The 14,142-nt window shown below is 35.1% G+C and overlaps 1 protein-coding gene across 1 annotated transcript in view; it reads right to left on the bottom strand.

The window, feature by feature from the left end:
* Window positions 1-14,142, bottom strand: part of LOC113951738 (contactin-associated protein-like 4) — a 198,394-nt gene that overhangs the window by 20,010 nt on the left and 164,242 nt on the right. The window contains exons 14-15 of the mRNA XM_027653107.1: window positions 13,348-13,475; window positions 4,690-4,860 (exon numbers count right to left, since the gene is read on the bottom strand). Of these exons, the coding sequence (XP_027508908.1) occupies window positions 4,690-4,860; window positions 13,348-13,475 (299 nt within the window). The remainder of the gene's footprint in view (window positions 1-4,689; window positions 4,861-13,347; window positions 13,476-14,142) is intronic.

Raw genomic sequence — 14,142 nt, 5'->3', positions numbered from 1 at the left:
GACAGTGAGAACAACGACTTATCCACAGCATGGAAAGTAATCTGTTTGTGGGCCCCAAGAGAGCAGAGCAGTCAAGAAGCAGTGAGATGTGCTAGCTTTGCTATTTTTTCAGTTTGGATGAAATGTATCTCTTGTGTATTCCAATCATTCACATAAACACTATCTGAATAAAACAACACAGACAACTTGCAACAGTTTTTATATTGTCAGTTCTATATGTACAAGAGATGGATGTATATCAGTTCTCTTGAATTTGTCAAATATTTTACTAAAATAATCACTCCGGTCGATGGCCAATTACTTCCCAAAAAGTTTTCAGAAAGTGCAACTGTTAATACAGGATAACGTAATATTAGATTGTTAACTGATTGCCATTGTTAATTATATTTAAATTATCACCACTGTAATCCATCTAAGCATCTTCTACTGTCTATTTGCTTTTGTTATTTATTCACACAGTCTCTGCAAATATCAGAGGCCAAATTTTGATGTCGTTTATAGGACTATATATATAGTGATTTAAATTCAATCTTTCTCTAAGTAACTTTCACGTTACACAGTTTTATAGTTTGCTTAGAAAAATCACAACTGAATCTTTGCAGGTCAGAGTAACAAGACGAGGAATATGCCAGAAACTGAAGATCTGAAAATTGGGAATATTCTCTCTGAAACTTTTTCTTTCACATGTCCAAGGACAATTGTGTATAAAAACAAGTAATCTCTAAACAAGGGATTAGCATAATTTTGAATTATTAAGGATTTCTTTACAGGATTACAGGTTTGAGAAGATTCCATGAATCCGAAAAACAGGTTCCCATTTACAACATTGAATTCTGATAGAAAAGCAAAACAAATAGAAGTAGTCAAGGGAACTAGATTGGCTTCAAACAACATTTTAAGGAGGAATTCACTGAATTAAAACAAAACATTCAATAAAATATTTTTTTCTTTTCAGCTTTTAAACATAGATTGGACATTTCATAACATTTAGATCCACTTTGGCCAACCTTTAGACTGAGTAATGCCACATGTTTGCAATCCCTTAAGCCCTGAATCTTGTTGTTATAAAGTATTTTTCTATAACAGTTGAACCTGAGAGAGAAAAGTAAAATGATAAGTACATAAACCATTTCATTTATTAAATAAAATAAAGCATAATGTGCTATTTTTAAACAGAAAGACTTTTGTAATAATTGACCTTTTCTGCTTAAAAATCAACAGTTTTAACCAATAGTATGAAATAACTGATGTCTAAAACAAGTTCCTTGGTAAAATGAATTTTAGGATAATTTTGTTTTATTCAAACAAAATTGAGAGCTTGGTCTCCCTTTACTGAGGGATAAAAGAAAAAAAATAAAACAACAAACCAACCACACAGTAGGAGAACAAAAGCAACAGAAACTCCATGTTACTGGCTAAAGAGAATTTCTGCTGAATGTTACCTTCTGCAGGGAGGTCTTTGTAATCCTCTGGATACTGTTGGAGTGAAGCCTGAAAACACAAATTCTGCTTTGAACTCACTGAATGTGCCTATTAAATAGCATATCAGAATCTGATAAATAATGTTACCGTTTAGATTTTAAAGGTAAGAAAACACACAATAAAGATTTTTTGAAATAACCACTGAAATGACAAATTATGTTAATACCACTAAAAAAAATTAATATAATCTTGAAAAAAAAGGGAACCAATAGCAGAAGTTCCACAGAGGAAGGCACAAATAATAAGGATGACCATATGGTCATACACTGTAGTATCTGAAGACTAACCAGAATACGTCAGAAAAAGTGAAAAATATAATCACCTAACGTTCTATAACATTTTAAGTGTTTCTTGCTAAAAGCAATTGCACTGCAAATCTGAAAGAAATTTTGGTTTTATAAGAGCTGTGATGAAATCACCTGTGGAAAGCAGGCCACAGGATGTGGAAGGATGTTGAGTGTGTCCTAGAATTGGTCATCTTGCAATAAAGGACATGAGCAAAGACTACTTTGATCATTTCTTGGGCAGCAGAAGAGGATGCATCCAGGAGTACTAATCTGGTAACAAAAATACTTTTTGGGCCCTACCTACCCCCTGGTGTTACTCAAAAATTACCCAAGCATTGTAGGGACTCTTGTGACCCTGATGCATTCAAACATAGGCAGAGCACAGCTATAGATTGGCAAAGTGGAGCGGAAGAGGTGGTCGATGGCAATCATGGGGAGTGGTCAGTGGGTAATTGTGGCTGAAACGACTCACAGGGAGCACAGCCACAGAGAAACCATTCAGAGCATTGGGTGTGAGCATCCTGTGCAGAAGCAGAAAGTGGTTACAAAGCAATAATGCAACAGAATGCAAAATCCAAGCACTTTCCGTAAAGGAAACAACTGAATCCCACTCATCCTGAGGAAAAGGTTGCTAATTTGGGCAGCAAAGGCCATCAGCAGCTGCATATTGGACTCTTCTGAACTATTTCCAAAGCAGCTGCAGAAGTCCAACCAAATCAACACACCAGTGTTCCCAACCCTCATTAAATTTCTGTTTAACTCATTGGAAATAAACCCTCGATAAACATTCAGTATAAAACACTCAGACCTTTGTCTAGAGCACGTAACCTGTAGTCATACAAGTATTTAGTAGAGCATACTATTCAGAACTGAGTTGGACTTTTTGTTTTCAACCACTTTTTCTGCAGAAGATTACAGGAAATCAGGAAAAAATTATAATTCAGTGAAAAGAAAAAATAAAAGAGATCAAGTATATTCTTCGAGACAATTCCCTTACTCCCTCTTTTAAAATACAGTTAGGATGCAACCTCCATTCTTACAACAGTGTTCTAGAATATGTACACAGATGCACTGCAGTGTTTTTGACTTCATAAAATCAAATGAACATCACTAAGCTTCACAATTCCTGTTAAGATTCTTGATCTGACCCTTTTTTGTTTACAAAGTTAGGCTTCAAGGTCTAAAGTTCATTACTTCATAAATAAAAGAATTAGATATAAAGTTTGACATCAATAAAAGGTTAAGAAAGGTGTTGCTAAATGCTGAATGTCAAATGTTAATGACATAATGAGTTTTAAATATTTTCTCACATCATCATCTTAAGCAGTGATACCTGACATTTACATTATTGTTATTTATTGTTACACAAATGAAAGACATTAATTTATTAAAACAACATCAAATGTAGGTTCATGATTTTCATTCACATGTATTATAAAGGAGCATATGATGACGAAATCTAAATTAACCTATACAATATGAAATGTTCAATATGGTTTTTTATTTTTTATTTTTTTTTTATAAAGGGATTTGTGATGGAAATGTATATTGCTCATTCCTGATCAATATTTCCCTCAGTAAAAACAGATAATTCTGGCTCCAATACAAACAATCCTACCTGTGAGTTACCTATGACATGTCTACTCAACAAATTAGGGTGTTTATGGAAGTGAAGGAGTATCTCTGCATGCTATACAATGAGATAACTTTGCTTTATAAATGCTGAAAATATGGATCAGTTCAACCTTTTGCTTTCTGTCATGCCTCACTACTCACAAGTCATATAAAACCCATAATTATATAGTAGTTTGGATGCTTCTGCATGGATGGGACAAGTGACATGAGCTTGTCCATATTATTGCATTATTATTCTGAAGAAAGACTTATGGTCTTTTGCCAAATGTCTGAATAAATTTAGTTTTCAGAAGCATTCCTTTAATGCTTCCATGATTTAACTGTTTATTTTGAAGATGGAAAGTCATTTGTCAGACAAGAATATCATCATTGCTTCAGGGAGTCTGCACTGAAGTGCTGACCCAGCCCAATTTTCTGTATTGCATGATGCTGAGATTATAATGCTGATCTCCTTTAAACCATTCACAGAACTTTAACAGAACGCAGTTCATAGTCTTGGTAAACGTGACAAAAACAACGTTCAAAACAGGGTAGTTTTCAAATATAACACTATCATTTGAGACAATGCAAAATAAATTGATTAAACATTACACAATATTCTATAATTATACTACCAACAGAAGACGACAGTAAATGCTTCCCTGTTTGTTTCATTAACATAAGACATTAACATGGATAAAAAAACAAGCAAGCAGAACATTTTACTTCTTAATGAAAAAATCATTAAAGTTTCTATGGTAATATTTTGCAATATAACTTACATATTTATTTGTACTCTTCTCTGGAAAATGTAAAAAATTTGAGGAACTGTCTAAAGAACTCTCAGAGTCACCCTGCAAGTACAAGACTTTTCAGCTAATGGTACATTTCAAATTAATCCAAAACTTTCTGAAACAACACTTCAATCTTTTAAATATTCTCCCTTTTAAATAAAACCAAAATATTGAGTCAACTAAGATAAAGGTTTCATTGTACATGGGTCATCTTAGTGGATTTAGTGGGATATTTCTTTTTCTCACATAACAAAAGTTTACTTGTATATGGAAGTATAAGGATTTGGGAATGTACTTGAATTATAGTATCAGTGCTGGAATTTTTTGGATAATGATAAAGATCCAGAGCAGTAGTAGTAGAGGTAATAAAGCCAGAGAACAGTTTTAAAATACTCTCCCTTTAAGTTAATTCTAATTTAATCAAACTGAAAGCAATAATAATAATAATAATAATAATAATAATAATAATCATAGTAATAATAGCAGCAACCACCAACAGTCGTGTTACTTACAGTATAACTCTATCCTTATGAAGTCTTGAATTCCCAGGTTCTCTAAAAACACTCCTGAGGAAGCAGTAGTTTTAAAGAAAAATGAGACATCTGCACTGAGCTCTCCGTGGAAGGTGGGGAAATGCAGGTAGGATGTCTCTGTGTTGAAGGAAGCTGAATTCCAAAATGTTCCTAGTTGTCAAAATGAAAGATTTTGACAGTGTTATCTAACATTACCAGGATAAATTTTATAACCAACAAACAGAGGGAAGAGCCCAGGCCTAAGACAAGTCTGATACCCACAGAAGCTTCCTGGTTACCCTATAAAACAAAAAGTAGGAGTACTTGGAAAAATTAGAATAAAGGTGCTCAGTTCAGGCAGCCAAAAGCCAGTTAATAGGAAACAAAAGAAATCACATCTCAGCTAGGAATTCCGGTTCTGGCCTGATGTATCCTTTCATGGGGTAAATACAACAGCTCTGAATGAAGTACTAACCTACATTACAGTAGTAGCAGCTGAGTAGCTGGAGTTGTTTTGGGTTGTTGGAGAAAAGGAGGCTCAGGAGGGACCTTATCACTCCCTACAGCCACCTGAAAGTTGTTTGTAGTGAGGCAGTTTCCAGTCTCTCCTCTCAGGCAACAAGTGACAGGATGAGAGGAAACGGCCTCAACTTTAGATATGACAGAATTTTTTTTCACTGGAAGGGTTGTAAAGCCTTGGAACAGATTTCCCAGGGAAGTGGTGGACTCACCATGCATGGAAGTTTTCAAAAAATGCATGGATATGGCATTTGAGGACATGGTTTAATGGTGAACATAATGGTGAACATCACAGTCGGACTTTATGATCTCAAAGGTCTTTTGCTTGACAGTTCTATGATTAGCCAATATATACTAAAACAATGAGATTTTTCATATATATTTTCTCACATAATGAGAAAAGAGTAATGTTATCACTGTAGCCCAATGAAGTTTTACTTCAGATATCACAAAAAATGTAGGACACATATCCTAGTAATTACTGCAGAAGGAATTAAAATAATTACAAAGGTATCTTTTTCTTTAGTTACCTGCAATTTAGACATTCATACACATTCTTACTTACAAGATTAAGTCAGTTTTAATCAAAAAAAGGTTGTAAGATCAAGAACAGATATTTGCCTGGTTTGATTTATCTGTATGCTAGCATTCAATCATAATTTGCTAGATGCTGTTATTATTAAAAATTTTATGTAAAATCTCTAAAAACACTCTCCTCTAATAAGTAGATAATCTTTACTTAAGGTGTTCAACTAGAAGTAGCTTGTTATAATTGCTGAATTCTTACAGGTGTATTTGTATTTCTTTATTAAGCTATATTACTTTCTAAGTCAAACGAAGCATTTGAATGATCTTTGTAAATCAGAAACAGAGTCTTTGGGGGAGGGCAGGAACAGGAAGTTTTATTTTTCCTCACTTAATTTACTGTCCTGTCTTATACAGATGTTCTTTTTCTAAGCTCTGAGAATTACATAATTTTGAATGTTAAGATATTGCATCTATAAAACAGGTTAAATATAGATCTAGGAAAAATATATTAAAAAGTAACTTATGCTGTCATAAATCAAGTTGAGAAAAGAATTTCTTGTCTTTATGGTACCTGGTTCAGTCTCCTATTTAGTTTTCTGGAACTGCCAAACACTATGTGGTTAGGAAATCAATAATATTTAGCATTTTATCCAAACAGCAAGACTGCAGTCTCCCTATGAGTAAAAAAAGAAGATCCTGTTTGTTATAAATGATATATAAGCATATCTATATTGAAAAAAATGATTTCATTTTTTTAGCATATATCACTTCATCTTACCGACCTGAAACTGTAAAGTGAAAAAAGGGGCAAATAAGAAGACAGATAAATTAGATATTTTCATGTTACCATACCAGTGTCTCTCAAAATTCCAGCAGGGATGGTGAGTGCTGAGGAGAGAAAATAAAGATCTTATGGCCCGAGCGATATTTTTTATACATAGCTGTTTTTTCCACTACCTTTTCATCTCTCCCAAACAGAGAAAACCTCTAAGGGACATGACACACAAAATACTACCCATCTCTTAGGTACTGACACAGCTAAGGTACGCTGCTGTTAATCTTGAGATGCCAGTGGTGTTCTCAAAGCAACTGTAGGCTTTGTGGAGGTGACATTTAACATGCCTTGCATCTTTCCCATATTCTCCTCCTTAGAGGGATTTGGTGAAACACTTGAAAGGTACCCAGAAAGCTTCCAGCAGAGTGTGCTCTTTCCTCTAAGAGCCGGTTTCTAGCCTCTGGTGCATCTTCAGGACCTTTGAATCTCACTGGAATGTCACTGTGAACAGATATGTGCACAGTGGCAGGAATAAGGAAGCTTATTACTGTAGAAAAGGTGTCCATTGCAGATTGCAGATCCTACTAGTTTATCCTATCTACACCACTGGATTATCTAATCTTAGTTAAACCACCAGTAGATGATTAGGATTTTGCATGTTTGACTTTGGTCTGTTCCTCCCCATCTGGCCTCTTAAACTGACCTTTAAATCATAATGTGATCATTCATTATTTGAATTATAATAGGGGGTTTTGTCTGGTTTTTTTGTGTTTGCATTTGGCACTGTTTTGTTGTGTGTGTGTAAAAGTGAGGGAGTGTTTTGCTTTATTCCCACTCAAAACCAAGCAGGAAAGTCATCATTAATTTACATCTATTTGCTCTCAGTTTTGCTAAATACAAAAATTTCCCTTTATCCAGCACAGCAGAGAGGAGGTCAAAACTATGGAGAAGTGCGCAAAAATTGCTTCTTCTAAAGCTTTCCTCCTAACTTCAGGAAGTCTGACCAGCTGGCAACTGTTTACCTCTGAGAGTTTGTGGAATTAACTGCCCCATCTGTATAACTACTTCCAGCTCCACTGCAGCCTATTGTAAGATCTATAGATTAAAAGACCAGAAGGGAAAACTGCAATTAAGTTCAACCTCTGATATGCCATTAAATAAAAATTTAATTTTGATTAAATTAAAAACTGTTATTTACAGAAAATTCATAAATGCCCTTACTGTCAATTTGTGTATATATATGTATTCACGCACACTCTGCCCATTGGCCTAGCTTCAAATCCCAACCACTGGATAATTTTCTGATTTTATGTCCTACTTTCAACAACGTTATTTGAAATTTCTTCCTCTACGAAACTCCATTTAAGTTGAACATATCACCTCAGATTTCGCCCAAGCTCAGCAAAGAGATTAAGAGGCTTTCACTAAAAACATGTATCTCAACTTCTTTAACCTTACATTTTCTTTATATGTTGCAAAACTCTAATCATAGACTTGATCATTCAGGAAGCTGCAAAGAGGATCAAAATAATGTTGATTAGACTGAGGTCAGGACAAATATAAACTAATAAAAACTAATAATGGAAAACTAAATAAGAGGAAGAAGTGAATACTTTTGCTATTAAGAGTCAGACATGCCCTGATTTCTCAGGCTACTGCAGAGGGACGAAACAGATTTTTTTTTTTTCTAAACTTAGAAACTTACTGTGTTCCTTTAGCTGTAATACCACTTATGACTGGTTGATACAGTTAGTTGTTATTATATGCAAAGCTCACATTAGTTGTTTTCTTTTTCATTTAAATGCCACACTAAGAACTCACGTTGAATGGATTGTCTGCTTGCATTTACATCCTTGAGCTGTCATTTTGCAGTTGAATTTCTTTATTTCCTTTATTTTTGTAATTCAACCAAGTATAAAATACTCCATCTAGACCTTACTAGAGTCCATGAGCCTCACCTCACCAGTATTATTACCTTTATCTTTATTTAATAGAAATTCATGCTGAATGATACATTATCCTTACATTTTGTTGTACTATCCTTATTTATTCAGATCCATATCACTAATTTTATTTTGGACCCAAGAGTCAGTCTGATGCTGACAGAGTATAACTAACCATTTATTACACATAATTTTGGCACAGTAGCTTTCCTTCAGTGTTTTGAATTTATTTATATGTCCTAATACTTACTGAAAATTTGTAGCAATAAATCAGACTATGTCCACTCAGTTCTTGTAATGAAAACAACAAGAACAAAAAACACCCAACACAGAAGTTGTTTTTTTGCATGTCTACTCATACTAACTAACTCTATTGGAATTTAATCAACATCTGGGTTTTTCTTGAAAAATGACAGAAATAACGAAGATAACTCTTTCCTTTTTTTTAATGAAGACCATAGAATTTCTGTATATTAAGGTACCAAAGGCTTCTTTCACCCTCAGATGCTTTAAAACCTTTCCTATTACCCTGCTCAGTTGATATACAGAAATGGTAATCTTAACTTCCATTATATTTAGATATATTTTTCAGTCTGACACCAGCAGTCCTACCATACAATTAATTAATCATATTGTATGGTACATCAGAAAAGGGATTGCAGAAATGAATCCCTAATGAATCAGTAATATATTTTAAAGATGACAGAAATGCATCTGTGTGGTGCTGTGTCACCAAATCCTATTGACTGTTTCTTTAAAGGGTCATATTCTTCCAGAATATCTTTCCTACTTTCATTTCACATTGGTATGTTATAAATACAGTTAGCAAATGTTATCTCAAATGTTGAGAAAAAAAATTAACATCTGAATGTAATTTTAATAACTTTATAAAATAAACTGTATTTGTATTGCTTTTGCTGTTTTTCTTATAGAAGGCCACCCTTTCCTGCCTTGTTGTACCAAATATGACATGGTTTTCTATCCAGTATTGAATTAATTGAAGATATCGATCCATAAAACCTAAAATAAAGAAGCCAGATACAGTAATGGAATGTTAAATAAAACAATGTGAATGTTTTATTCACATAAATAAAAAATGTGCAATGACAAACAGGAAACTTCTTCTGGACTGTATTCAAGTTATGGCACATGACTTTTCAGAAGTACCTAAATAAGTGACTCTTAACTTGGAAACTTAGTCAGGGGAGTGCATGTTTTAAGACAATTCTCTAAGCAAATATCCTACAAGGAGTAGATTATTGATAACATGAGAATTTATGATCTTTTAGTTTTGAATCATTTAATCTTCTCCCCCATGCTATGCTAATCAGTTATTCTGAAGAACTTATGTCTGTCAGATAGGACAAAAACCTGTTTAATAAAGGATTTCACCCGTGAAGTACAATTGTACAATTTAGTTTATAAGAGTTATATAAGAAAAATAAGCAATAATCTCTCTGGAGAGTACTTGAATCACACTGTGAATCCAAGAATATCTATTCCACCTTGTTTGACAACACTTGTGAAAAATGAGTATTTGCTACTAGACCTCTTTTTGCATTCTTCACCTATCTAAAGGTAAATGTCATTAAAAGTACATTTAATTAGACCCCCATGGGTGTCTGCGACCTCAAGTTAGAAAAAAAATTTAAAAAATCTTAATAGTGGTCTGCTTTCTTCCTCCAGCTTCAAATTGCTGCTAGAAGGTCTGGTCTGGCAAGAGGGTTTAGATTCATCAGTTTTGTCTAGTTCTGCATTTAACATGTAGAACTCAGAAAATACTGCAAGTCATAGCTTTTCACATTTACTATAAAACTGAACATTAAAGAAAATGTTCATTATAAAATGTACTGCCGATACACAAAGACCATTAGGAAAAAATCCAGTAAATCACAGTGTATTTATTGTAATATGCAATATATAATTATATATGAGGAAATACATTAAGATATTTTAATACAGAAGCAGCCCTGCAGCGTTTAACATCCTGATTGCAGATGCTGCTGAGCTCTTTGGGCTGGAAGTCAGCTTAAAGAAGACAGAAGTTCTCAAGAAGTCCCCCATCATCCCCACATCACCATTGGCCAATCAGAGCTCAAATCAGTCCAGCAGTTTAATTACCTGGGCAGCCTCATCTCCTCGGATGGGAAGATTGATGGAGGGACAGACAACAGGTTAGCAAAGGCATACAGTGCCTTCAGAAAGCTTCATAAAAGAGTTTGGTGAAATAAACACCTGAAGAAAAGTACCAAGATCAGTGTTTACAGAGCCATAGTGCTGTCTGCTCTCTCATATGGATCTGAATCCTGGGTCATCTACAGCCACCACCTGCGACTCCTCGAACGCTTCCATCAACGTTGCCTTCGTACAATCCTAAACATCCGCTGCTCAGATTATGGGACCAATCCATCTGTTCTAGAACAAGCAGCAGTCACAGGTATTGAGGCCATGTTGCTGAGAACACAGCTGTGCTGGGCAGGGCACGTCTCCAGGATGAAGGACCAACCACCCCCTCCCTAAGATCTTGCTCTATGGTGAACTTGCCACCGGCTGCCGCAAGAGAGGAGCCCCAAAGAGGAGATACAAGGACTGCCTGAAACAACATCTCAGCCTTGGCCATATTGATCACCAGAACTGGTCTACTCTGGCCTCCAATCGGGAGGTCTGCAGACACACCATCTATAACGCTGCTGATGCCTTTGAGAACGCAGCAGGGTCACCCTGGAGGAGAAAAGACAACGCAGAAAGAATCGTGTCTTGCAGAATTTACCACCTCAGGAGTCTTTCTGCTGTGCCTTTTGCAATCGGATATGTCTGTCATGTATTGGCCTCATAAGCCACCAGTGTGCCTGTAGCAAATGTGGATGGTGCTTTCCCAAATCTTCGTTCACGAAGCCTAGCCATGAAATACAGTATTAATATTACATTTATATGTCACTGGTTACCTGGAAGAAGAGGCCACCTGGGAGAAGAGGTCAACCCCCACCTGGCTCCCCCCTCCTGTCAGGGAGTTGCAGAGAGTGAGGAGGTCTCCCCTGAGCCTCCTTTTTTCCAGGTTGAACAGCCCCAGCTCCCTCAGCTGCTCCTCATGGGACTTACCTCTAGACCTTCTACCAACTTCATTGCCCTTCTCTGGACTATGTTATATATCATGTTATTAAATAATTATAGAGTGTGATCATTTCACAATATGATTTATATATTATGTATTATATATTATACATGATATGAGACAAGTGACATAATACATAACAAATTATATGTTAACATATTTATATATTTTATTATATATACTCATATAATTCTTCTCAACAGATTGCACTTTGTTTTTATGTCAAAATTCTATGATTTCTACATTGGTTTTCCTTCAGAAATTCTGTGTTGTTTTCTCAGTTTGTTCTTACCTCCTTAAATACATCATCTCTTACTGTCTGTATGATATGATGGCAGAAAAGTCACATTATTACTGCAGTTACTAAATGATCAAAACTATTCCTCTTTTTTCAATGTATTTGCTGCATTACCATTAATTATTATATTCTGAAGTCTTTCCACTGGGTTTATTTCAGTTAAAAATTCCTTCTTTTTCAAGTCAGATCCTGTAACGTTGTACGACATTACAAAAATGTTTCTGTGACATACAGACTCTGACTTCTTGTGCTTGTTCTTATTACACTTTAGAATTCTCTGTCACAGCTTGTCTGGGATTACTGTGATCGTTCATCATCAGTGTGGAATTTTGCAGCAATTCAATCACTCAGACTAAGCAAACATCCGATGAAGTCAGGGAGTGTCAAGAACTGTCTGTAGGTTTTAGTGATCACGCTGGGGAAGATGGTTGACTTCCACGTTTTGAGATTTGTCATGTTTGAGGTCAGATTACGTAATTAATAGTAGCTGGGAACTTGCTGAGTGGTGGAACTCAAATTCCTCCCCACTTATTAGTGCTACACAAGCTCTGAATGCTTCCCTTTCATCCCTGGCTTCAGTCTCCCTGGCCACAAGGGAGGCCTGATTTACCACAGGCTGTGTATTCCTTCTCCTAACTTCTGATTACAGCAGTAAACACAGAACTCTACATGATAGTTTACTACTGAACATAGACCAAACATGTTTTCTTTGCCACAGAAGGTGGAAATCGATGAAAATCAGAAGTATCATCGCAAATCTTTAATAAGGTATAAGTTTTGCTCCAGCTGTCACATGTCCTTTAAATTATTTCTTCACTCATGGTATTTTTCTAATTGCCACATATTCAGGATGTAAAGTCTGAGTTATTGTGTAAATTAATAAACATTTTCTAATGGCATTCAGGGATAGAACTGATATGGGGAGCATGGAATGGGGTGATAGGGTGGGGGAATGTGTGTAGTTACTATGCTAAGGGCAAAGGAATAAGGGCTGCTGCTTCTAAATCTACTTCTACTATATAACTATTTATAAAGCTTATAAAAACTAGAAAAATTAAAAAAGCCAGATGGATTAATCTCCCACAGTATGATTTTCCTAGCTGCATAAATATTCATAATGTTTTGTGATGGAGGCACACATATCTGGTGAAGGGTGTGTTCCCTGGATATGGGAGCCACTTATAAACTCACCTTCATGCAGTACTTTATTAATAACTCAATTCATATTGCATAAAAACAAAATATCTGTTTGAAAATTATAATAACAACATTTTTTTGTCTTCACTATTGATGTGTATCATGGAAAATACATTTTTACAATCCTCCCCTGGTTTGCACAGGATTATGGCATTTCCTTTTCTAATTACAAAAAGAACTGGATGAAAGTTTTACAGAAGCCTCTCTTAGGCTTCTAGCAAATAACATTTAAAATTTATTGCAGTCAAAACACACTGTTTAGAAAAACTCTGCAGTTGTTACTTACTGTCACCACGACAAAGTAAAGGTCCCAGTTTGTAAGCTGCTTCAGAATTTGGTCTGTCAGTGTCTGTGATCACAATTTCAGTTACTGGTAGATGCTCCTTGTAGGAAAGGAAGCCAGTGTCATTAGTCCTGAAAAAGTAAAAATGAAAGCCACAGCTCTCCTAAATGTTTCCAATAAATTTTTCAGTATCATTGATGCATTGCTGGGGAAAAGGAAAGATATTCTGAATTTAAATGTGCTGCATAAATATATGTTTGGTACAAACAACCCTGAATAGAACTGTGTGCTTTGGTATTGATACTGTGCTCATTTGGCATTACTGAAGGAATTGCATAGGAAGTGGGCAGTTTTATGGTTCTGCTTGTTTGCTCGAGCATGAGAAAAGTCTTCTTGACATAAATAGGTACCTGACTGGCTGCCTAAGTCAATGAATTTGCTCACATCAGTAACTTTAATTTGCTGAGGACACATTATATTTATAACTCATCACTGTGGACTATTTAATGGCTTAACATAATTTCCAAGTAAGTCTACCTTTCTTTTTTTAACTTTTTTTTTTTTCCCTGACAAAAGTTTAAAAAATCAAATAGAAATGTAAAAAGTCATGCTGAGTGTACAGGAAAAGCAGTATAATATTTAAATTTTTAGGACTGGATTCTTAAAAAAAAAAAAAATCTCTTTCATGCTAGACTTCTAGAGACTTAAAGATTTTGACTATCCAAACAAGAAGTTTTAGATTTAAATATGTGTCCAATCTATGAAATAAGATAGGTTTCACTATAAAAACAGGTTATA

This window comes from Corapipo altera, unplaced genomic scaffold (genome assembly GCF_003945725.1).
Source record: "Corapipo altera isolate COAL_440 unplaced genomic scaffold, ASM394572v1 61305, whole genome shotgun sequence".
Lineage (NCBI taxonomy): Eukaryota > Metazoa > Chordata > Aves > Passeriformes > Pipridae > Corapipo > Corapipo altera.
Note: the sequence above shows the minus strand (reverse complement) of the source record. Positions and strands in the feature narration are given on the sequence as shown.